This window comes from Pseudophryne corroboree, chromosome 1 (genome assembly GCF_028390025.1).
Source record: "Pseudophryne corroboree isolate aPseCor3 chromosome 1, aPseCor3.hap2, whole genome shotgun sequence".
Taxonomy (NCBI): Eukaryota; Metazoa; Chordata; class Amphibia; order Anura; family Myobatrachidae; genus Pseudophryne; species Pseudophryne corroboree.
In genome coordinates this window covers 194,909,804-194,935,983 of record NC_086444.1, presented here as the reverse complement: position 1 = coordinate 194,935,983, position 26,180 = coordinate 194,909,804, and the positions used below count along the sequence as shown (strand labels likewise).

Genomic DNA, 26,180 nt, shown 5'->3' with positions numbered 1-26,180 from the left:
GGGAGGAATGTGTTACTACAGAGGAGATGAGAGAATGTGTTACTACAGAGGAGATGGGAGGAATGTGTTACTACAGAGGAGATGGGAGGAATGTGTTACTACAGAGGAGATGGGAGGAATGTGTTACTACAGAGGAGTTGGGAGGAATGTGATACTACAGAGGAGATGGGAGGAATGTGTTACTACAGAGGAGATGGGAGGAATGTGTTACTACAGAGGAGTTGGGAGGAATGTGATACTACAGAGGTGTTGGGTGGAATGTGTTACTACAGAGGAGATGAGAGAATGTGTTACTACAGAGGAGATGGGGGAATGTGTTACTACAGAGGAGATGGGGGAATGTGTTACTACAGAGGAGATGGGGGAATGTGTTACTACAGAGGAGTTGGGAGGAATGTGATACTACAGAGGAGATGGGAGGAATAGGTTACTACAGAGGAGTTGGGAGGAATGTGATACTACAGAGGAGATGGGAGGAATGTGTTACTACAGAGGAGTTGGGAGGAATGTGATACTACAGAGGAGATGGGAGGAATGTGTTACTACAGAGGAGATGGGAGGAATGTGTTACTACAGAGGAGTTGGGAGGAATGTGATACTACAGAGGTGTTGGGTGGAATGTGTTACTACAGAGGAGATGAGAGAATGTGTTACTACAGAGGAGATGGGGGAATGTGTTACTACAGAGGAGATGGGGGAATGTGTTACTACAGAGGAGATGGGGGAATGTGTTACTACAGAGGAGTTGGGAGGAATGTGATACTACAGAGGAGATGGGAGGAATAGGTTACTACAGAGGAGTTGGGAGGAATGTGATACTACAGAGGAGATGGGGGAATGTGTTACCATACCTCCCAACTGTCCCTTTTTTGAGTCTGTCCTGCTATCCCTCCCGGGAGTTGGGAGGCTCCCTATCACTCGCTCCCTATCACTCGCTGCTTTCTCAGTTCAGAGCAGAACAGTGGTGTATAGACGTTGTGCGCATGCGCACAGCGTCTATTCCAGTGAGCCAGAGGGACTGGGGGCATGGCCAGCAGCTAACAGAGCGCTGGCCATGCCCCCACTGTGACAAAAATGGGAGGCGTGGCTCGTGATCGCGTCATTCACGTGAGGCCACGCCCCTTTTCAATAGGCCATCCGAGTCAGACTTAGGTTACTCAGCTCTTTTTTGGTAACACAGGCCAAATGCCTGACACCAGTCAGTCAGGCTGCGGCTTTGGGGAACTGCAAGAAATTGCACAGTAGAAGATTGCGGCATGCACAGTTCAGATCCTGCACATCTTCTAACATCTGAGTAGTATGCAAACCAAGGGGTTTGTGTACTACGCTATCAGGCCCAGTGTTTGCAGGCTACAGCTGGAGATTCTGGAACAGCACAGGGCTGCAGTAGTAACTGCACAGGGTTTGCAGCCTGGAACTGCAGAGGATTAACAGTCTGGAAACTACTAGAATCGCTGGAGCCAAGTAGCCTGTCCACTAGGGAGAGAAGTTGTACTGGCAACTGTCTGCCACTCCCTGCAGATTCATATAGGGCGCTTTTACAGATTATTGGTGCATTTATCGATGTGACCAGGAGCTACCTGTTTCTGATTGGTTAGATGACTGGACGATGTCTTAGCAAGATGGAAGTGTCCATGGAGTGGAGCAGCAGGAATCACTGGAGGAGATGCCAGGAATGCAGAAAAGAGCACAGGTAAGTTTTGGGAAGATGCTGATGCAGTGGTTCCCAAGCTCTGTCCTTCAGGACCCCCAACAAATCACGTTTTCCAGGTATCCTCACAGAATCACAAGTGAAACAAAAAGGCTCCACCTGTAGATCTTTTAAAATGTGTCAGTGAGTAATGACTACACCTGTGCACCTGCTGGGTGACCTGGAAAACATGAACTATTGGGGATCCTTGAGGACAGAGTTTGGGAACCACTGCCCTAGAGGCAGCATAACGCACCACTGGACCCAGTAACAGGGTCCTGGGATCCGGAACGGGACAGGGGCTTTGTTACTACAGAAGTTATGGGGAAATGCATTGCTAAGAAGTAGAGGTGGGAATATGTTTGCACAGCGATAGTGGTGAGGGATGTGTTACTACACAGGTTATGAAGGGAAATGTGTTAATGCAGAAGTGATGTGGGGATGTGCAGTGGTAGAGGGGAGAATATATTACTAGAGATGATCGGAAGGCGTGTGACTGCAGAGATGATAGAGCAGTGGTGATTAAGTGGGATGTGTTACTACAGAGGGAATGGAGGAGAATTTCTTACTATAAAGGTGATGGGGGATGGGTTAATGCAGCACCCAATACTCCCTCTCATGGGGGTATATTTACTAAAAATCGTGTGTGTACCGATTTGCTGGGAGTTTATTCTCGATTTTTATTGGACGTCTTTTGCTGCAACTTTTTGAATCCATTTTTGGTAATTTACTAAGCTGCTGAGCTTTGGGTTTTCAGATTTTCCGATGTCGATGTGATTCGTATTGTTGTGCAGTGTTTTACGGGAGTGATTAGTAAAACACTGCAGGACATAACACAATGAAGCCCGGCCGGATCAGTGAGATCCGTGCAGGGCTTCATTGTGCACATTATGAGAAGTGTTTAAAGAGTTAAAAAAATAAAAAAAAAACTGTGTGGGGTCCCACCTCCTATGTATAACCAGCCTCAGGCTCTTTGAGCCGGTCCTGGTTGTAAAAATACAGGGGGAAAAATGCGTAGGGTCCCCCCATATTTATACAACCAGCACCGGGCTCTGTGTCCGGTCCTGGTTCCCAAAATACGGGGGACCAAAGATGTAGGGGTCCCCCGTATTTTTAAAACCAGCACCGATCTCCACACTTTTATATAGGTTCCTGCGGCTGTGGCATTACCCCCCCCCCCCAACTAGTCCCCCCCTGCAGGGGTTCCCTGGAGGAGTGGGAACCCCTTAAATCAAGGGGTCCCTTCCCTCCAGGCACCCAAGGGCCAGTGGTGAAGCCCAAGGCTGTCCCCCCCCACATCCCTGGGCGGGGGGGGGGGGTTTACACATGGATCCCCTTTCCCCGAATGCCGGGACCCCCCGTGACTTCTGTCACTGAAGGTCCCGCCAGCCAGTCAGGGAGTGCCACATCATGGCGCTCTCCTGATTGGCTGTGCGCTCCTAGCCTGTCAATCAGGAAGAGCGCACTGGCTAGAATGGAGCTTAGCGCAGCTCCATTCTACCCAATGATGGGAACTTAACGGTCTGCGGTAAACCGCAAGTTTAATTGGGGTCACTCTTGTGGGCCCTTGGGTGCCTGGAGGGGGGGGGGGATCTCCTTGATTTAAGCGGTCCCCACTCCTCCAAGGAATTTCGGCCAGGGGTGACAGTTGGGGGGGGGGGGGGGGGGGGTAATGCCACGGACGCAGGGACCTATACAAAAATGTCCCCCGGCTGTGGCATTATCTCTCTGGCTAGTTGAGCCCGGTGCTGGTTTTAAAAATACGGGGGACCCCTACATCTTTTGTCCCCCGTATTTTGGAACCAGGACCGGACGCAGAGCCCGGTGCTGGTTGTGTAAATATGGATGGACCCTACGCATTTTTTCTCCTGTATTTTTACAACAAAGACCGGCTCAAAGAGCCCGAGGCTGGTTAGACATAGGAGGTGGGACCCCACGCAATTTGTTTGTTTTTTTGACATTTTTAAGCTAAACAGACCCTTTCCCACAGATAAGCATGCACGGATCTCACTGATCCGTGCATGACTATCCAAACTCCAGGAAAAAGCAGGTCTATTTTTAAGCTGGTTTTTTTTTTTTTTTTTACGAATTCTATGCTTTCCCGGCAGTGTTTGGCTATTGTTGGCAGTGATTGAGATACAAATTCTTAGTAAATTACCGTGTTGTACCAATAACAGCCGTGTTTGACCGATGGTCTGTTGATTCGTATTTGTGTGTTCAGCAGTGTATCTCAATCCGAATAGCCCCAACACTGCCGTGATTTATGTTTAGTAAATTCCCGTAATTGATACTTAGAAAAAAAAAACTAACTGACAAAATCGGGACTTTAGTAAATATATCCCTTTGTGTTCTTAGAGCCTTATTCAGGTTGGATTGTAATTTCAAAGCTGCTCTTAGCAGTTTTGCATCATGGGCCTAATTTACTATGGATCACTACTGAGGCTGAGATAGCGATTTTCAGAAATCTGCTATCGCTAAAAATCGCACGTGAAGAGCCGCCCGGAAGGGATAAAAGACGCCCATCAATGCATTCACAAATCTGCGCATGCATTAGCAGAATTGCAATGCATACACAAAAAATGAGCACAATGGACAGTTGTGGCTGACCCCAGCATACTCAAATCAATGAGAATGCAGTCGCACTGGGCGCCATGTTTTTGAACGTAGCGTTCGCAGATGACATCAGATACACGCCCCTAAAACGGCCATGACATGTCCGCGTTTTCCCAACCACTCCCCACAAACGCCATGTTAACACCCACTAATGGTCACTTCCTGTCAATCGAAATGCGTTCTCTTTACAATTAGGCTGCATACGCCGTGTGATCGCATTTTGCCCTTCGTACACGCACAATGCTTTCGCAGTGCATGCGCAGTCTGCCGATAATCACTCACTGCGTGCAATCTCACATTTGCAAATGGTAGTGTATCAGGCCCTATGATCCTTAGCAATGCAAATATAGGTGGAGGTGCATACCACTACTAACTATCGCAGTTTGGGATGAACATGGCGACCATCAGCCACGATGTTTATCTGCGACTGCAGTCTGAGTAAGTCTGACCTTACACAGGCTTGCAGTCGCAGTGAGGCTAGCGACACCAATGAAACTGCGACAGTGTCACAGTCCTTGGCTTCGCCACTCCCGAAAAATGGGGGCAACACGTTTTCAGGGAGTGGTGAGGCGAGCGTCTCTGCCTGTCACTCAAGCAGAGGTGTTCGCATCATAGCAATGTGATCGAGAAACTGCATGTTGGATCGCAGGTGCGATCCATCCTGAAGAAGGCCCTTTGTGTACAGCTTTTGTGTACTTGGTGTACAGTCTTTGTGTAGTTTGTGTACACACTTATTCCCCAGAGAGAATTTTATACAATGATTACAGGTATAGCATAACTGCAGTTAGGTTTATTCCAGCCCCTTCAGATGAATATTATCTCCCAATGTATCCTTCCGACATACAAAGGTTGTGCAGACCGGCTTTACATTGTGAAATTTCTTCATAATCTACAGCTTATTAAATGACATAAGCTCATGTGCTTAATGTTTTGCAAAATCAGTGACTTGTATTAGTACAATATATATACCTCCCAACTGGCCCGAATCCAGAGGGACAGTCCCGCTATTCGGACACTGTCCCGCTGGGGGCTTTGATCACCCGCTGGTCTGCTCTGCAAAGCAGTGAGTGATCGCTGAATACATGCTGTGCGCTTGCAGTATATTCACTGCTGGGAGGTGAGCAGGGGGCTGCCCAGCTGCTCCGCAATGTCGCATCACGGTTCAGAGTCGTGATGCAATGCCTACTCCATCCAAGGCCACAACCCTTTATCGGATCAGTATCGACACTCACAGGCAGAAAGTTGGGAGGTATGCAATATATAAACCGGGGCTCCTGCTGAGCTGGACTGAAACTGCTTTTAAATTGCACGTTTAAAATGTGTCTAAAAAGGCGCATTTTACCTACTCATGCGTCTAGCTCAGCAAGGGTAACATACGTGGCTACTTTATTCCACAAGAGAACAGTAGTATAAGCAACTGGTTTACACTAGGAGATTTGACTTGACAATGGCAATAGTAAATGCACTCAGCCGCTGATCATCATCCTCATCATCCATTCACATTTCTCTAACGTCCTAGTGGATGCTGGGGACTCAGTAAGGACCATAGGGAATAGACGGGCTCCGCAGGAGACTGGGCACTCTAAGAAAGATTTAGTACTACTGGTGTGCACTGGCTCCTCCCTCTATGCCCCTCCTCCAGACCTCATTTAGAATCTGTGCCCGGAAGGAGCTGGGTGCATTTTAGTGAGCTCTCCTGAGCTTGCTAATAAGAAAGTATTTTAGTTAGGTTTTTTATTTTCAGAGAGCTTCTCCTGGCAACAGACTCTCTGCTACGTGGGACTGAGGGGAGAGAAGCAAACCTAACTGCGGCTAGGTTGCGCTTCTTAGGCTACTGGACACCATTAGCTCCAGAGGGATCGAACACAGGAACCTAACCTTGGTCGTCCGTTCCCGGAGCCGCGCCGCCGCCCCCCTCGCAGAGCCAGAAGACAGAAGCCGGCGGGTTGAAGGAAGACGTCAAAATCGGCGGCAGAAGACTCCTGTCTTCATATGAGGTAGCGCACAGCACTGCAGCTGTGCGCCATTGCGCCCACACTAACCCACACACTCCGGTCACTGTAGGGTGCAGGGCGCAGGGGGGGGGGGGGCGCCCTGGGTAGCAATTGATTACCTCCTTGCAAAAAAGCAGCATATATACAGCTGGGCACTGTAATATGCATGAGCCCCCGCCATTAATTTTACACAGGGGGCGGGGCCTTCTTCCTCAGCACTCACCAGCGCCATTTTCTCTCCACAGCTCCGCTGAGAGGAAGCTCCCCAGGCTCTCCCCTGCAGACTCACGGTAGAAAGAGGGTAAAAAGAGAGGGGGGGCACATAAATTTAGCGCATTAATCATATATACAGCAGCTACTGGGTAAACACTAAGTTACTGTGTGATTCCTGGGTCATATAGCGCTTGGGGGTGTGTGCTGGCATACTCTCTCTCTGTCTTTCCAAAAGGCCTTGTGGGGGTCCTGTCCTCATATAGAGCATCCCCTGTGTGTGTGGTGTGTCGGTACGCGTGTGTCGACATGTTTGACGAGGAGGGCTATGTGGAGGCAGAGCAGGTGCAGATGAATGACGTGTCTCCGCCGACGGCGCCGACACCTGATTGGATGGATATGTGGAAGGTGTTAAATGATAATGTAAACTCCTTGCATAAAAGGTTGGATAAAGCTGATGCCTTGGGACAGTCGGGGTCTCAGCCCATGCCTGATCCTACAGCGCAGAGGCCGTCAGGGTCTCAGAAGCGCTCACTATCCAAAATTGTTGACACAGATATCGACATGGATTCTGACTCCAGTGTCGATGACGATGATGCAAAATTGCAGCCTAAAATGGCTAAAACCATCCGCTACATGATTATAGCAATGAAGGATGTATTGCACATATCAGACGTAAACCCTTTCCCCCTTCACATGAGTTAAATGAGTTATGTGAAAAAGCATGGGATTCCCCCGATAGGAAAGTGCTGATTTCCAAAAGGTTACTTATGGCGACCTTGCAAAGCTTCAAACGGGCATTGAAAACCCACCTATTCATCAAAGCGTACCCCTCCAATGCATAACCAAGTCCTTAGGCTGCTCCTCCATCCCCCTGCCCCATGCCTTGGACATCTCTGCTTTGCTCGCATACCACCATCAGGCTTCTACCTGCTTGCACCTCATGTCATCTGTCTGTTGCCCCTCCCCACTAGATTGTTAGCTCTTCAGAGCAGGGCCCTCTTTCCTCTTGTCTAAACCCTCTTCTTGACACATTTCACTCAGCGACCATCTTTACCTGCTTTCTCTCCTGCTGGTAAAGGCTCATCTCTATCTATGGCCGCCAGCCCCAAGTAGTACAATGATTACTCCTTCGCTACTTACATCTAAGCTGTATTATATTTTGAGAATTGTGTTGCTCTTTGTTACCTGCACTCCATTTTTGTTATTTATTTACTGTTATGCTAAGTTTTGTCTCCCTGTACTGTCCTTTGTACGGCGCTGCGAAACACTTGTGGCGCCCTATAAATAAAATGTAATAATAATAATAATAATGGCGTACCCTTTCCCGCCAACGGACAGGATGCGCTGGGAATCCTCCCCTAGGGTAGATAAAGCTGACACACTTATCTAAGAAGGTGGCCCTGCCGTCACAGGATACGGCCTCCCTAAAGGATCCTGCCGATAGGAAGCAGGAAAGTATCCTGAAGTCTGTTTATACACATTCAGGTACTCTACTGAGGCCGGCAATTGCGTCGGCCTGGATGTGTAGTGCTGTAGCTGCATGGACAGATAATCTGTCTGAGGAACTGGATACCTTAGACAAGGATACCATTTTACTGACCCTGGGGCATATAAAAGACGCTGTCCTATATATGAGGGATGCCCAGAGGGACATTTGCCTACTGGGCTCTAGAATAAATGCAATGTCAATTTCTGCCAGAAGGGTCCTGTGGACTCGGCAATGGACAGATGATGCCGACTCCAAAAAGCACATGGAGGTTTTACCTTACAAGGGTGAGGAATTGTTTGGGGACGGTCTCTCGGACCTAGTTTCCACAGCTACGGCTGGGAAGTCAAATTTTTTGCCATATATTCCCTCACAGCCTAAGAAAGCACCGTATTACTAAATGCAGTCCTTTCGATCACAAAGAAGCAAGAAGGTCAGAGGTGCATCCTTTCTTGCCAGAGGCAGGGGTAGAGGAAAGAAGCTGTACCATACAGCTAGTTCCCAGGAACAGAAGTCCTCCCCGGCTTCCACTAAATCCACAGCATGACGCTGGGGCTCCACAGGTGGAGCCAGGAGCGGTGGGGGCGCGTCTTCCGAAATTTCAGCCACCAGTGGGTTCGCTCACAGGTGGATCCCTGGGCTATACGGATTGTGAAAAACAAAGGGAAGTTGTCTTAGAGATGTGCGCAAAAGAAAACGCAGCTTTAACGTGTATAATCCCCCTCAAGGGTGTCACCACACCCAAACAGAACAAATGCAACAATATTCCCCCTCAAGGGTGTCACCACACCCAAACAGAACAAATGCAACAATATTAAGGGATACAAGCTGGAATTCGAAGTGATGCCTCCTCACCGTTACCTCAAATCGGCCCTACCAGCTTCCCCCATGGAAAGGGAAGTAGTGTTAGCGGCAATTCACAAGTTATATCTCCAGCAGGTGGTGGTAAAGGTTCCCCTCCTTCAACAGGGAAGGGGATACTATTCCACAATGTTTGTGGTACCGAAACCGAGACCCATATTGAATTTAAAGTCCCTGAACATTTATCTGAAAAGATTCAAGTTCAAAATGGAATCGCTCAGAGCGGTCATTGCAAGCCTGGAAGAGGGGGATTTTATGGTGTCTCTGGACATCAAGGATGCTTACTTGCATGTCCCTATTTATCCACCTCATCAGGAGTACCTCAGATTTGTGGTGCAGGACTGTCATTACCAATTCCAGACGTTGCCGTTTGGGCTCTCCACGGCACCGAGAATATTTACCAAGGTAATGGCGGAAATGATGGTGATCCTGAGAAAGCAAGGAGTCACAGTTATCCCATACTCGGACGATCTCCTCATAAAGGCGAGGTCCAGAGAGCAGTTGCTGAACAGCGTAGCACACTCTCAGGAAGTGTTGCAGCAGCATGGCTGGATTCTGAATATCCCAAAGTCGCAGCTGATTCCTACAACGCGTCAGCCCTTTCTGGGCATGATTCTGGACACAGAAGAAGGTGTTTCTCCCGGCGGAGAAGGCTCAGGAGCTCGTGACTCTAGTCAGAGACCTCTTAAACCGAAACAGGTGTCGGTGCATCAATGCACGCGAGTCCTGGGAAAGATGGTGGCATTGTACGAAGCCATTCCCTTCGGCAGGTTCCATGCGAGGATCTTTCAGTGGGATCTGTTGGACAAGTGGTCCGGATCGCATCGGCTGATCACCCTGTCCCCGAGGGCCAGGGTGTCTCTTCTGTGGTGGCTGCAGAGGAGTGCTCACCTTCTCGAGGGCCGCAGGTTCGGCATACAGGACTGGGTCCTGGTGACCACGGATGCGATCCTCCGAGGATGGGAGGCAGTCACTCAGGGAAGAAACTTCCAAGGGTTGTGGTCAAGTCAGGAGGCTTGTCTGCTCATAAATATCCTGGAACTAAGGGCCATATACAACGCTCTGAGTCAAGCGGAGCCTCTGCTTCGCAACCAACCGGTGCTGATTCAGTCAGACAACATCACCGCAGTGGCTCATGTAAACCGCCAGGGCGGCACAAGAAGCAGAGTGGCGATGGCGAAAGCCACCAGGATTCTTCGTTGGGCGGAGAATCACGTGCAAGCACTGTCAACAGTGTTCATTCCGGGAGTGGACAACTGGGAAGCAGACTTCCTCAGCAGGCACGACCTCCACCCGGGAGAGTGGGGACTTCATCACGAAGTCTTCACTCAGATTACAAATCGATGGGAACTGCCACAGGTGGACATGATGGCATTCCGTCTCAACAAAAAGCTACAAAGGTATTGCGCCAGGTCAAGAGACCCTCAGGCGATAGCTGTGGACGCACTAGTAACACCGTGGGTGTTCCAGTCGGTCTATGTGTTTCCTCCTCTTCCTCTCATACCCAAGGTGCTGAGAATCGTAAGAAAAAGAGGAGTGAGAACAATACTCATTGTTCCGGATTGGCCAAGAAGGACTTGGTACCCGGAACTGCAAGAAATGCTCACAGAGGACCCATGGCCTCTGCAGACAGGACCTGTTGCAAAAGGGGCACTGTCTGTTCCAAGACTTACCGCGGCTGCGTTTGACGGCATGGCGGTTGAACGCAGGATCCTAGCGGAAAAAGGCATTCCGGATGAAGTTATTCCTACGCTGATAAAGGCTAGGAAGGACGTGACAGCAAAACACTATCACCGTATATGGCGAAAATATGTGGCCTGGTGTGAGGCCCGGAAGGCCCCTACAGAGGAATTCCAGATGGGCCGGTTCCTGCACTTCCTACAGTCTGGAGTGACTATGGGCTTGAAGTTGGGGTCCATAAAGGTCCAGATTTCGGCCCTATCCATTTTCTTTCAAAAGGAACTGGCTTCTCTTCCTGAAGTTCAGATGTTTGTTAAGGGAGTGCTGCATATTCAGCCCCCTTTTGTGCCACCAGTGGCACCTTGGGATCTCAACGTGGTGTTGGGTTTCCTGAAATCCCACTGGTTTGAGCCACTTAAGACCGTGGAGCTAAAGTATCTCACGTGGAAGGTGGTCATGCTATTGGCCTTAGCTTCGGCTAGGCGTGTGTCAGAATTGGCGGCTTTGTCATGTAAAAGCCCCTATCTGGTTTTCCATATGGACAGGGCAGAATTACGGACTCGTCCGCAATTTCTGCCGAAGGTGGTGTCCTCTTTTCATTTGAATCAACCTATTGTGGTGCCTGCGGCTACTCATGACTTGGAGGATTCCAAGTTGCTTGATGTAGTCAGGGCTTTGAAGATCTATGTAGCCAGGACGGCTGGAGTCATTAAGACTGACTCGCTGTTTATCCTGTATGCATCCAACAAGCTGGGTGCTCCTGCTTTAAAGCAAACCATTGCTCGCTGGATCTGTAACACGATTCAGCAGGCTCATTCTGCGGCTGGATTGCCGCATCCAAAATCAGTGAAAGCCCATTCCACAAGGAAAGTGGGCTCTTCTTGGGCGGCTGCCCGAGGGGTCTCGGCATTACAGCTTTGCCGAGCAGCTACTTGGTCGGGTTCAAACACATTTGCTAAGTTCTACAAGTTTGATACCCTGGCTGAGGAGGACCTTGTGTTTGCCCATTCGGTTCTGCAGAGTCATCCGCACACTCTCCCGCCCGTTTGGGAGCTTTGGTATAATCCCCATGGTCCTTACGGAGTCCCCAGCATCCACTAGGACGTTAGAGAAAATAAGATTTTACTCACCGGTAAATCTATTTCTCGTAGTCCGTAGTGGATGCTGGGCGCCCGTCCCAAGTGCGGACTTTCTGCAATACGTGTTTATAGTTATTGTGTAATAAAGGGTTATGTTATGTTGGCATCCATTGTTTGATGCTCTGTTGTTGTCCATACTGTTGACTGGGTAAGTTTATCACAAGTTATACGGTGTGATTGGTGTGGCTGGTATGAGTCTTACCCTGGATTCCAAAATCCTTTCCTTGTAATGTCAGCTCTTCCGGGCACAGTTTCCTTAACTGAGGTCTGGAGGAGGGGCATAGAGGGAGGAGCCAGTGCACACCAGTAGTACTAAATCTTTCTTAGAGTGCCCAGTCTCCTGCGGAGCCCGTCTATTCCCCATGGTCCTTACGGAGTCCCCAGCATCCACTACGGACTACGAGAAATAGATTTACCGGTGAGTAAAATCTTATTTTTGCCCCAGGGGCCGAGCACCCACAAGTGAGCCGCCTTCTAACACATTAGTCTTTCTAGTCCTCGGCATGAGGCACATATTGCACAGACGTGCCCATACTTTAGATTACTTCTGCTTTGAAGGCCCCTCCTGCCCCCATTCTATCTCTCTAAGCACTATGAGTGCGTCCCAGTCGCCATAAAGGAGGGTCGTGACCACATTTTCTTGTAGGCTTGCGCAGTGGAAGAGCAACAGAGAAATTGCGTTTACATCTGTATCTAAATGAGCAGTAAAGAGTATTTATTAAATTAATCTTTTTCTTTATCCTGGAATTTAATTATGCTGTTACAATGTTTTCATTCTGTAGAAGAAATGTATTTTGTAGATAGTTTGTGAAATGTACCCTGATACACATAGCAAAATGTACAGTTTTATCACGTTGCCCAAAGCCACATTTCACCCTTGGAAGACCCTGAAAGGCATAAAATCTGAAAAGATGCACTATGCAAAACTAGATAAAATATAAAATTTTATTCCCCTGCCACTTTTATGCCACCCCGTTTATACTGTATAAAGTCCACTTTTTAGTTATTTAATAAAAAATCTGCTCAGCTAGCTGTATTTACAGTTTTATGGAATTCAGCCGTACGCTCGAAAATTGTCAACATAAAAGTAGATTTTGGGATATTTTTACTACGAGTCAGTTTGGGGGTTTCTGACAGTTTTGCAATCCGCTGATTTACTAAAGCACCAACTTACGGGGAAATCACTGAAAAAAACACGCTTTAGAATAGCAAAGTCCATAAACTCACCATCAATGTTTTTAACTAAGCGTGTTCTTCAGAAAATAACTAAAAGCTTCCAGCAAACCCACCTCAATTAATGAAGTGGTACAGGCAAGATAGCTCACACAGCATGCTTTTGTAACTATCTGGCCAATCAGAAGAGGACTAACCATGCACTTACAAGAGGCAAATTTTATATATTGCAAAAGAAACCAGAAACTGTTACATCAGGAATTGACAATTTTTTCTAAAATCTAGAAGCCATGATAAAAGTGTAGGAGCCAGACTACCCCCTCCCCACATAAAAAGAATAATAATTGAACAACCCCACCCCACCCGCAGCCACATTACTGAGCAGCTTTCATGCCACCCCCCCAGGCAACTAGGGTACCCCCAGGCAAACCAGCCTTCTGCAGCCACACTGCTGTGCAGCTGGGTCTGGGACTGAGGGTCGACAGCACAAAGGTCGACACACCTTAGGTCGCCGCCAATTGGTCGACACACCTTAGGTCGACATGGACAAAAGGTCGACAGGAACAAGGTCGACATGGAAAAAGGTCGACATGAGTTTTTTTTATGTTTTTTTGGTGTCGTTTTCTTCGTAGAGTGACCGGGAACCCCAATTAGTGCACCGCGTCCCCTCGCATGGCTCGCTTCGCTCGCCATGCTTCGGGCATGATGCCTTCGCTCCGCTACCGCTTCGCTCGGCACACTTTACCGTTCCAATCGTAGTCCACGTGGATCGTTAAGTATGAAAAGGTTCAAAAAAAGAAAAAAATCGTGAAAAACTCATGTCGACCTTTTGTCCATGTCGACCTTTTGTCCATGTCGACCTAAGGTGTGTCGACCAATTGGCGTCGACCTAAGGTGTGTCGACCTTTGTGCTGTCGACCTGGAGTCCGGATACCGTGCAGCTACCCCCAGGCAAACAACAAAGCCGCACCCTCCACCCACATTAATGAGCAGTTAAACTTCCCCCGGGTAACCAACCTTCATGGCCACACAAGTCCAGGCAGACCAGCTCTCCGCAGTCACACCCCAGGCAAACAATGCCCCTGCAATGTGGCCACATCACTACCCCATCTGAAGCCGCAATCCCCAGCCACGCATAGACCCTCTTATCGGAGAGCTTTATGCAGCCAGAGTTTGGAGACAGCAGACAGGGCAGGCTTGGACGGACAGGCACAATAGTCAGCACAGGTTGGGGCGGACAGGCACAATAGTCAGCGCAGGCTGGGACGGACAGGCACAAAGGTCAGCGCAGGCTGGGACAGACAGGCACAACAGTCAGCGCAGGCTGGGACGGACAGGCACAACAGTCAGCGCAGGCTGGGACGGACAGGCACAACAGTCGGCGCAGACTGGGACGGACTGGCACAACAGTCAGCGCAGGCTGGGACGGACAGGCACAACAGTCAGCGCAGGCTGGGATGGACAGGCACAACAGTCGGCGCAGGTTGAGACGGACAGGCACAACAGTCAGCGAAGGCAAGGATAGACACTCAGTAAATGCACTCACCCCCCTCCCCATGAAATGGCTGACGCAATACAGGCACTCCCATGAATCTCCACAAGCTCTGCAGGGGCTGCGGAGGATCTGATTCCTCCCTCCCTCCATAATCTGGTAGCCAGGCAGCCAAATCCAGGGGCCATGGCGACCTACTAATTCTTTTATGAGGGAAATACTATTTTGTTAATATATTAGTGTAAAAATGATTGGTTAATTTTATTAAGAGAGAATTGTATTTATTTTTTATATAAAAGGGGCAATATTAAGTACTTATAGTTTTAATGATGGAAGCATTATATATTTTATGAAGTGGGAACCATTTATATAGCCATTAAAAAACACTTACATCATTAAAATACAATCTTATAATTAATATTTAACCGTTTCTGACTTCTTTTTCAATACATAATAACTGCCTCCATTATAAGTGTATAGTTACTCTTCTTCTGATTGGCCAGATAGATGTATCGGTTTAACATCTGTCTTTCATTGGTTTTATGGCGGTTTCACAGTATGTTGGTTTGGTCAAAATCACATTTTAAACCCCCACAAAACCGACTTAAGTCAGATGGACATTGCGTGGTTTACAAAACTGCTAAATAGTAAATACAGTGGCTTGGTGCTTCAGTTTCCCGGCGATGTCCATGGGTTTCAAAACTCCTGAAAAGCAGGCACTTAGTAAGTTTCCCCCCTGGTTTACATTGTCTAACTGACATTTTAATGCTTTAATAATATCTACAGAATCAAGGAAAGCAATTTATAAAGTTCCACCAAGAGAGCATAATGGAAACATTGACTTGTGTGAATCGATTCAGCATAATAGTATCTGAGGTGAACATCCTTTTAGCGGCATGCTCAGAAAGCTGCCTTTTAATGGCTAGGAGACACATAACACTAATGTGTTATGTGGTCTTGCCTCTGTGGGAGAACCAGCTTATTTTCCACATAATAGCTTTTCAATGTTTGTTCACACTGAAATAATCATGACAAAAATGAGCATGCATTATGTATGTGATGTTGTTCTGAGCGTGGTTTTGTATGCTACATCGTGACCCATAATTACTTGCATCTATTGTGCGGATGATCTCAGCGTTTCCTGGAGTTTGTGTAATAAGTGCTTGTTGCTGTTTCACCAGGGGCCGCTTAGCAATCATTACACTATACAGTATGGATTCCTGCTTTTGCTTCAAGTCCTTTTAAACATTTCATGAATCATCTAATTTTATCAAGTGATGTTTCTGCCATTTGATCAGAACAATAGATTTAGAATATAGGTTTTTTTTGCTACAATTGCCTATATTGGTACTAGACCGTTCTTAGCAAAGACAAGGGGCCTAATTCAGACCTGATCGCTAGCAGGCGATTTTTACACTGCTGCGATCAGATAATCACTGCCTACAGGGGGAGTGAGCAAGTGTGCGATCGCATGTGTAGCAGAGCTGTACAAACAGATCTTATGCAGTCTCTGTGCAGCCCAGGACTTACTCAGCCGCTGTCTATCACATATGCCTGTCCGGAACCGGAATTGACATCAGGAACCCTCCCTGCAAACGCCTGGACACGCCTGCGTTTTCCTACCCACTCCCAGAAAACGGTTAGTTGCCACCCACAAACGCCTTCTTCCTGTCAATCTGCTTGCGATCGCCTGTGCAAATGGATCCTTCACACAAACCCATCGCTGAGCGGCGATCCGCTTTGTACCCGTGCGATGCGCCTGCGCATTGCGGTGCATATGTATGCGCAGTTTAGACCTGACCGCCCATTGTACGCAAACGCAGCTTACCGATCAGGTCTGAATTACCCCCAAGGTCTCCCTGTAGTCCTAGGCTTCACAATAGCTGGCAGCAGTCCTGGTTCTCAAAGCAGTGAGAATAACACATTTGACCAGGGGCAAAGTCTGCCAGAGTATTACCCCAAAATGTTAGTACTGTAGCTGTCTAAACATACTAAGGGCGGTATCCTATTACTTGCGGGGATTTACCGTACGGTAATAATGGGCTTTTTAGCTTGATAATACTATCTGGCTATCCAATTACAGCCTGTTTTTACCATGTGGTAAATCACCCGTTATTGGGCGATAACACAAGGGATCCGTGATAAGTTTGCAGACCCATGTGTTACCTCCTGAAAACGGGTGTTACGTTCTTTGTGCTCCGAACGAATGATACGGAGTGGTAAGTCCTGAGCACAAGAACGTGACGCTGAAATGATGACATGGCATAAATAATAACCCCTAGCAACCTAACTCCGTTGTTTCACCCGCGTGGTCCGTCTACGCCTGCGAGACTATGTGTTCTTGGGCCCATGGCAGCCGCATTTGAAGGGCAGATTAGGTCTGCCCAACTCCGATGCCCCCCGGTCTTAGTATGAGACAAGGTGTAAACGGAGACGGGATGATAACAAGGGGACCTCTAACTAAACTCAAAAACTGAGCTAGGGGCTACTTCAGAACAACAAACTAATAGTATGTGCGGCACGGCCGCCAAAGGGAAAGAAAACCAAGGTACGCTATCCAAACCCTACACTGCACCGCCGTATACCAGGAAGGACAGCTATGGCGGAACACCTCCGCAAAAACACCAAAAGGAACGGAATTCCACAGCCCAGGCCGCAAGGCGCGGCTGAAGGCCGCTGCTCACAACACCGGGAACAACCGTAAGCGAACTGGAATCTTCAGATTTCTAATGCAGGAGACGACCGGCAGGAAGGCAGGGAGAAGTATAACGATTGGCTTTCGACACCAGGAGTCAGGACCACCGGAACAAGATGACTGGACTTCAGAACACCGGACAGGGAATTTTCTCCAGAGCAGGAACAGCTCACAGGAAGCTATCACCGGTGTCTGTGTCAGGCACTCAGAGAGAATATAACAGGGAGCCTTCCAATAGCAGCAGCGAACCTAAATCAGTAATGTCGTACGACCCAGAGCTGACAGGTGGATTGATTAATGGATGACAACGGGGAATGCGGTCCGCCTGTGGCGTCCCCGTTGCTAAGGATCCGGCGGCTAGTGCACCCGTCGACTCAGCACGCACGGCGTCCCGGCGTTGCTAGGCGCCGTGCAGGGACAGGAGGAGGCGCGGCGGCCGTGACACGCCGGGACTGTTGCTTAGCAACGGTCGGGCGCTGGGGAGAGCCGCTGCGCCGAACAACGGGTCTCCTGGGGCTTGTTATCCGGGATCCTGCTCAGGCACAAAAAGCAAAATCCCTGATTAGTGTCGGGTTATGCGGCTAATAGGACAGCTCACAGCAGCTAACAGGATACTGCCCTTAGTATTCCAATGACTTTTCCTGATTCTTTGCCAGGTCTGCAGTCTATCTCTGTATGACACAGTTTGAGTGCAGAAGCCACCATTCAGCACAACCATCTCTCTGGTAGAACAAGCAGTATTGCGCATAGGTTATCAGAGTAGATGGACGGCTCTTATTGAGTGAGAAACACTGGCAGCATCTGAATCTCCCCACCCCCCAAGAAATGGATCTCGGTTTAGCTAGAGAGAGTAACAGTTTCTCCATCCGTCTATGGTCTCTTATGTGAGTGGTTGAGCATCTGTGTACACAGTCACTGACATGGCTGTAGCCTTCCTATAACATGCCCATAAGACAGACCATCTCCAAGCATGCGTTAAGACTCCTCCCTGTCTCCACCCAGGAATGGTCGCTACATTTTCAGTACACTTCTCCATGCATGCGTCTGAAATCTGTACGGACACAATAGATACTCGGTGCAAAGACTTATTCTACTGCGTCTGACATTGGCAGTCCACCTCTGAACCAACCCCTATGTACTCTGAGAATCAGGCACAATATATCAGCAACTGTACCTTACCGTAATAGTGCAAAAGATTGCAGGTACCTGGATCACCATATTACTGTAGCACTCCTGTACAGTGGTAACAAATCTACCAGCAGCAAATATATAGAAGACAGTATACAGTATTGAAATGGATTCAGTATGATATCCCGACGGTCAGAATACCGACAGCGGCATCCCGACCATCAGAATCCCGACAGCCCTCAGAAATTACCGTAACCCTCGCATGTTCCCTATCCTAACCCTCCCTTGTGGGTGCCTAACCCTCCCTGGTGGTGGCTAACCCTAACTCTCCCTTCCCCGCTGCCTAAACCTAATGGACCCTACACATTGAGCGATCTGCCGCCGAGCTGCTCGACGGCGGATACGGCCGACGGGCGACCCAGCGGCAGGGGCGGCAGTGACGGGGGGAGTGAAGTTTCTTAACTCCCCCTGCTACCCGGCTCCATAGCAGTGCAGGCAAATATGGACGAGATCGTCCATATTGGCTTGCATGCACAAGCAACGGGGCACCAGCGATTAACGAGCGAGGGGCCGGGCATCGTTCATCGCTGGTGCCTCCACACTCAAAGATATGAACGGTATCTCGTTCATTCATGAACAAGATCGTTCATATCTTTAAGTATTATCGCCCAGTGTGTAGACCTATAACCCTTCCCGCTTGGTGCCTGACCCTAACCTCCCCCTCTTAGTGCCTAGCCCCCGCTCCCCAATACCTAACCATACCCTTCCCGTCCCTGCACCCTAACCCCCCTTCTAAATCCTAAACCTAACCTCCGACCCCACGCGGCAAGTATGATCTGTATTCCAGGCATCGGTATTTTGGCGTCGGCATCCCGATCTCCATCATGATTTAGACGCCGGTCTTACGGTGTCCTTTGGGATTACGGCGTCGTATTTCGACCGCCGGGATCCCGTCCTTCAGTAAATTAACAACATCCCATTGAAATATGGGATGACTTCGGTGAGAAATACTATTGTAGAGTATAATGACTAATGTGTGTTTTAAAGAATAAGAAATTATTGAAATAAAGTTTATTCTCTTAAAAGCACATATTACTGAACAGCATGTCATGTTATCACTTGAGGGTATTTTGGCTTCTTTTTGGTTGTTTCTTGTGCGTCACCTTTTTGTTGTTAGTCCATGATGTTCAGCACGCCATCTTTTATATTTTGTAGGGGACATCATTAGCCTCGGTGACAGACAGCTGACGGTGATGCATATGCCAGGACACTCCAGAGGAAGTATCTGCTTACATGACCGGGATCGCAAGATGCTATTTAGTGGTGATGTTGCTTACGATGGATCGATGATCGACTGGCTCCCTTACAGCAATATTCCTGACTATGTTAGATCCTGCGAGCGTCTCAAGGGATTGGTGGCCAGGGGTCTGGTGGAGAAAGTGCTACCTGGGCATTTCAACACTTTTGGGTCAGAAAGACTTCATCGTTTGGCCTCTAACTACATAACGAATGCTGGAGTTTGCCACAAGGTTTCCACCTATGTAACACGATCTTTTGCAGGATTAGCCCTTCGTGTGTCTAATTCCAGGAGAACAACCTAGAGAGCATAATGAGAACCGTCAGTAAGGAACTAAAACAAAGGATTTCTATGCAAACATCATGAAACCAAACAAAATATAAAACGTGCTGATCGTTAAGTACACACCATTAATACCTCCCATTTAAGCTACTGTAGTAGTATTATTTAAATGGCAAGTAAATATTATATTGGGAATTCTTGTAAGAGTGGTTGCATTATAGAATGAGTTTGTTGGTGATAACTTTCTCTGTGTGAAATGTGAGCAAATATCCATTCATAATAATAATGTACTGTAATATTACTTTATGACGAGTCCTTTTCTATGTGATGAATAGCTTGTGCTCATGTGACCTGCAGAATATTTATACTAAAATGAAGTATAGTAAAATGCTGTAAATAGGCTGTTAATCCCTTTAAGTTCTATATGAACATAACAGTGTTGTGCGGTGGGGTGAGGCAGAGCCTTTCCTGTCATACCAACGTTTGTGCCAGAGTTTTGACTGTATAAACTACATGAAAAATACAAAGAATTTATTTGAAATATCTTCTTTGCGTTATTTTAATAATTTTTATAGACAAAACTCTGGAGTAAAAAGTCTACGGCAGGTGAGGCACTCTTACCTTTTCCGCACGTCTCTGATCAAAACTCAGCAAATTTCCAGGAGTTTATACTGCTGCACCTGTGTATAATACCCCCATGAACCCTTTAGCTCATATATTGCGTGTAACTCTGGCTCTGGTGCCAGCTAGTGTCTCCTGAGCCATTTAGATCACCGCACGTCCCTGGAACATAGTTGTTGCAGTTACTAAACGACAGATTTCAGAAAGCGTGTTAATATTGGGCTGAACCCAGTCTGTTGGAAAGTGACCCTTCTGCTGATCTGGTGCATGACCATGACAACATGGAATTTAACTGGCCACATCTAGCAAACCAAGATACATGTGACATTTTATGTATAAACTCTTCTATAGGGAGGGGGTCATTAGATGTGGTTGAAGTCGCTGCATCCATAGCAAAGTACTGAATATATTGTGCAGCGTAATGCGTCCTGTTATGACGGACTCAGGAAATATCAGACTGTCAGTGATTGACAGTCTGACACCGTTTGGGGGCAGGGAGGGTGCGGTAGTGACCTCCATTTCTCCAAACGTAGTAGCGTCGCTGCTGTTGCAGGGAAGGGAAGAGGGGCAGGATCTCCGTCAGAGGGCAGAGATTTCCTGGCCTCTAGGTAGCAGCTGTGGTGAGTGGCCGGCGCTACTCCATGGGTCACGCAGCCAGCTGATGGTGTCGGAGATGATCCGATACTGCACCATAGGATGCCGTTTGGAACAGTAATGCAGCAAGAGGCGTGACACCTGCTGTATTACCATATTGGTGCTATCGCTACTGCTTCTATGTAAGCAGCAGCAATAGCAACTCCAACCACACCTGAATGACCCCCACGGAGCCTATGATCATTAGAAAGGATCATGGTTGATGCCAAAAATACCCTTTTGTTATCATGATTCTCACTTGTATCAGCAATAACTAGAATAATTTCAAGTCATCCAGTCTCCACAATAGTGTGAGCATAGACTCAGTAAATATATAGGAATTACGTACTTTTCCAACAATGGGGTCGATTCAATTCGGCAACTTATGAATAGCGCCGGGAATTAGCTCCCGACGCTATTCAATTCAGCTAAAGTTAAGTCGGCGAATGCCCGTTCTCGCCGACTTAACAGGTAGTTTTGTCGGGAGAACGGGCATTCTCCGACTTAACTACCCGCGGCGATGCTGATTCCCAACAGAATCAGCCTCGCGCCGGGCGCGCTGCAGCACTTTTGTCGGTTTTCTTCTCTCACCCCCCCGGGGATGAGAGAAGAATTCCCGACAATTGCGGGTAACTAGCAGCTGATTTGAATAGCGTCGGGAGCTAATTCCCGGCGCTATTCATAAGTTGCTGAATTGAATCGACCCCAATGAGGGTTATTTCATAATACTAAAAGGTGCAAACCTGCACAACAAAAAAGCAGACATTTGTTTTTTGTGTCTAATTGACAGATGAATACTAATTTCTGATTGGCTGTTAAGGCTTTAGTGCAGCTGTAATCTAATTTTGGTTAATAAGGCTCAAAGCACACTGACCATGTTATAAGACCCATGTGATATATCCACCTTTATACAATAGATCCATCCAACATGCACTATTGGTGACAATTTAACAGAATTAAACTATGTATTACAGTTTCACTTATACTGAGGGACTAGTTACCAGCCTGTCAAAATAACGGAACAACATAACCGGAATGTCAGTGCCGACTGCTTTGTGCGATTGAACAGAGTAACACTTGAATTGCTCCGTCGGGTGCCATATAGTGACCGCCGGTGCGCACAACCCTTAAAATCCCCCCACAGAGGTGAGGAGCAGTGTTAGCCTTTTATATATAGAATTGTTTATTGCAGTGTGTAAGCTGTAACTAGTTTGACTTTGCGAATGACTACTAGTTAAATAAATATTATTAAAATAACTGTAGAGGTGCATATAAAGAAATATGGCGACACATCCAATATTGTGCATTATTATTCTTCATAAGTAATATAGGAGCTGATTCGGAGGTGGACCCTAATTGCACAGCTGCTGTGTCTTTGCATGCAGTGGTGGGGCAAAAATATACAAACGCTCAGATGGCGTTTTTAGTTAAGACACCCACTGTCGGCTTCTGTGATCCACTGCTGTGCCTGAGGTTGCAGCATCGGATCAACTACATGAACATCGGACATTTGAGCAACCTCAGGTTACTCAGGATGTCCAGTGTAATCCTGCTGCAAAGGCCAGGTCGGAAGATGCATACCCATGTCTAAAAAAAAAACAGGGCTGATACACCCCTGTTTTGACAAACACTCCCTGTCGCCTCCCCCAAACGGCCGCAATCTGTCAAGCAGGCTGTGGTGCCCAGGGCACTGCATGCGATGTTGCAGATCGGGAGCAGCACATGCACAAATCTCAAACCACCAGAGATGTTCATTAAGTTCGAGTTAACATACATATCTGAATCATCTCTGAATCAGGCCCATATCTAAACCTAATATTTAACTAAACCTCCCCCAAGAAAATCACCCAAATAAGAACAATGGATTTATTATTACCACCGCATTAAGGCGCATTCAGTCAGTCAGTCGACTTTGGGGTTGATTCTGAGGAGGGAGCAAAGGAAAAAAGCAAGTAACTTCGTATCTGGAACAAACCATATTGCACTGTAAGGGGAGCAAATATATTTATTTCATTTGCACGCAGGGTAAATTCTGGCTGCTTTTGCATGTGTCCCACAGATGCTGGATGGCTTTATTCTTATACTGCAGTTTAGATTTCAGTTTGGACACGCCCCTCTCACATCTAAATCTCTCTGCACATGTTACATCTGCCCCACCTGCAGTGAAGCACAGCTTTACCAAGGGGCACAGTTACTTGCTTAATTTTTCTTCGCTCCCAAAATCAGAATCAAAAATTAAAATACTGCATGGGATTAATCTAACTAACCCCAGTATGTGCTGCTATTTACACAGGAAGCTTTGTACACCACATAAAATGGGTATCTGGATAATAGATCGACAATATAGCTCAACAGTTGAAGGCTGAACAGGCCGAAGCATGGCGAAGTGAAGTTCCTACTGATGGTGGTCAGAAAACAGGAAAGATACTACATTTAGTACAAAATAACAAAAACATGTCGACCATTTTCATGTCGACCTTTTGTATCTGTTAAACTTTTTTAGCTATTGACCAAATGTGTGTTGACCTAATGACTGTCTACCTAGACATTGTCAATCTATTAATCCACACCCATAGAGACCAATAATCCCTGTGCCTCAGATTTATAGCATTCTAGCGCCTTCTTCCTTAGTGACAAAATATTCTGATAGTATTTGTCTGATCTTGTCATAAACCCTCTATTCTGCTAATATAATTACTGGCAGCATCAATTTACACCACAATACAGGAAAGCTGTATTTCAATATACAAATTCAATATACAAATGGACGCACAAGAGGAAAATAAAACCCCAGATGAAATAAAAAAATAAATGTCAATATTTTTTCTCTATCGTCCTAGTGGATGCTGGGGTTCCTGAAAGGACCATGGGGAATAGCGGCTCCGCAGGAGACAGGGCACAAAAAGTAAAGCTTTAGGATCAGGTGGTGTGCACTGGCTCCTCCCCCCATGACCCTCCTCCAAGCCTCAGTTAGATTTTTGTGCCCGGCCGAGAAGGGTGCAATCTAGGTGGCTCTCCTAAAGAGCTGCTTAGAAAAGTTTAGCTTAGGTTTTTTATTTTACAGTGAGTCCTGCTGGCAACAGGATCACTGCAACGAGGGACTTAGGGGAGAAGAAGTGAACTCACCTGCGTGCAGGATGGATTGGCTTCTTTGGCTACTGGACATTAGCTCCAGAGGGACGATCACAGGTACAGCCTGGATGGTCACCGGAGCCTCGCCGCCGGCCCCCTTGCAGATGCTGAAACAAGAAGAAGGTCCAGAATCGGCGGCATGAAGACTCCTCAGTCTTCTTAAGGTAGCGCACAGCACTGCAGCTGTGCGCCATTTCCTCTCAGCACACTTCACACGGCAGTCACTGAGGGTGCAGGGCGCTGGGAGGGGGGCGCCCTGGGAGGCAATGAAAACCTATTTTTGGCTAAAAATACCTCACATATAGCCTCCGGGGGCTATATGGAGATATTTAACCCCTGCCAGAATCCGTTAAGAGCGGGAGACGAGGCCGCCGAAAAAGGGGCGGGGCCTATCTCCTCAGCACACAGCGCCATTTTCCCTCACAGAAAGGCTGGAGGGAAGGCTCCCAGGCTCTCCCCTGCACTGCACTACAGAAACAGGGTTAAAACAGAGAGGGGGGGCACTAATTTGGCGTTAGAAATATATAAAAAAGATGCTATAAGGGAAAACACTTATATAAGGTTGTCCCTATATAATTATAGCGTTTTTGGTGTGTGCTGGCAAACTCTCCCTCTGTCTCTCCAAAGGGCTAGTAGGTCCTGTCCTCTATCAGAGCATTCCCTGTGTGTGTGCTGTGTGTCGGTACGTGTGTGTCGACATGTATGAGGACGATGTTGGTGAGGAGGCGGAGCAATTGCCTGTAATGGTGATGTCACTCTCTAGGGAGTCGACACCGGAATGGATGGCTTATTTAGGGAATTACGTGATAATGTCAACACGCGCCAAGGTCGGTTGACGACATGAGACGGCCGACACGGTCCAGACGTCTCAAAAACACCGTCAGGGGTTTTAAAACGCCCGTTTACTTTAGTCGGTCGACACAGACACAGACAGGGACACTGAATCCAGTGTCGACGGTGAATAAACAAACGTATTCCTTATTAGGGCCACACGTTAAGGGCAATGAAGGAGGTGTTACATATTTCTGATACTACAAGTACCACAAAAGAGGGTATTATGTGGGATGTGAAAAAACTACCGTAGTTTTTCCTGAATCAGATAAATTAAATGAAGTGTGTGATGATGCGTGGGTTCCCCCCGATAGAAAATATGGGCGGTATACCCTTTCCCGCCAGAAGTTAGGGCGCGTTGGGAAACACCCCTTAGGGTGGATAAGGCGCTCACACGCTTATCAGAACAAGTGGCGGTACCGTCTATAGATAGGGCCGTCCTCAAGGAGCCAGCTGACAGGAGGCTGGAAAATATCATAAAAAGTATATACACACATACTGGTGTTATACTGCGACCAGCGATCGCCTCAGCCTGGATGTGCAGAGCTGGGGTGGCTTGGTCGGATTCCCTGACTAAAAATATTGATACCCTTGACAGGGACAGTATTTTATTGACTATAGAGCATATTAGGATGCATTTCTATATATGCGAGATGCACAGAGGGATATTTGCACTCTGGCATCAAGAGTAAGTGCGATGTCCATATCTGCCAGAAGATGTTTATGGACACGACAGTGGTCAGGTGATGCAGATTCCAAACGGCACAAAGGTGTATTGCCGTATAAAGGAAGAGGAGTTATTTGGGGTCGGTCCATCGGACCTGGTGGCCATGGCAACTGCTGGAAAATCCACCGTTTTTACCCTAAGTCACATCTCTGCAGAAAAAGACACCGTCTTTTCAGCTTCAGTCCTTTCGTCCCTATAAGAGTCATATCTGCCCAGGGATAGAGGAAAGGGAAGAAGACTGCAGCAGGCAGCCCATTCCCAGGAACAGAAGCGTTCCACCGCTTCTGACAAGCTCTCAGCATGACGCTGAGACCGTACAGGACCCCTGGATCCTACAAGTAGTATCCCAGGGGTACAGATTGGAATGTCGAGACGTTTCCCCTGCGCAGGCTCCTGAAGTCTGCTTTACCAAGGTCTCCCTCCGACAAGGAGGCAGTATGGGAAACAATTCACGAGCTGTATTCCCAGCAGGTGATAATTAAATTACCCCTCC

The 26,180-nt window shown here is 47.6% G+C and overlaps 2 protein-coding genes and 1 long non-coding RNA gene across 3 annotated transcripts in view; 1 reads left to right on the top strand and 2 right to left on the bottom strand.

Moving 5' to 3' along the window:
- The window catches only part of POLR3G (RNA polymerase III subunit G), a 112,947-nt gene extending 111,181 nt beyond the window's left edge, over window positions 1-1,766 (bottom strand). Inside the window, exon 1 of the mRNA XM_063963993.1 lies at window positions 1,581-1,766. The gene's annotated coding sequence lies outside the window, so the exon portion shown is untranslated. The remainder of the gene's footprint in view (window positions 1-1,580) is intronic.
- The window catches only part of MBLAC2 (metallo-beta-lactamase domain containing 2), a 41,918-nt gene extending 21,874 nt beyond the window's left edge, over window positions 1-20,044 (top strand). The window contains exon 2 of the mRNA XM_063963990.1: window positions 19,380-20,044. Within this exon, the coding sequence (XP_063820060.1) occupies window positions 19,380-19,765 (386 nt within the window). The 3' untranslated portion in view covers window positions 19,766-20,044. The remainder of the gene's footprint in view (window positions 1-19,379) is intronic.
- Window positions 19,221-26,180, bottom strand: part of LOC135060648 (uncharacterized) — a 90,862-nt gene continuing 83,902 nt past the window's right edge. The window contains exon 3 of the long non-coding RNA XR_010247046.1: window positions 19,221-19,761. This is a non-coding gene — a long non-coding RNA (uncharacterized LOC135060648). The remainder of the gene's footprint in view (window positions 19,762-26,180) is intronic.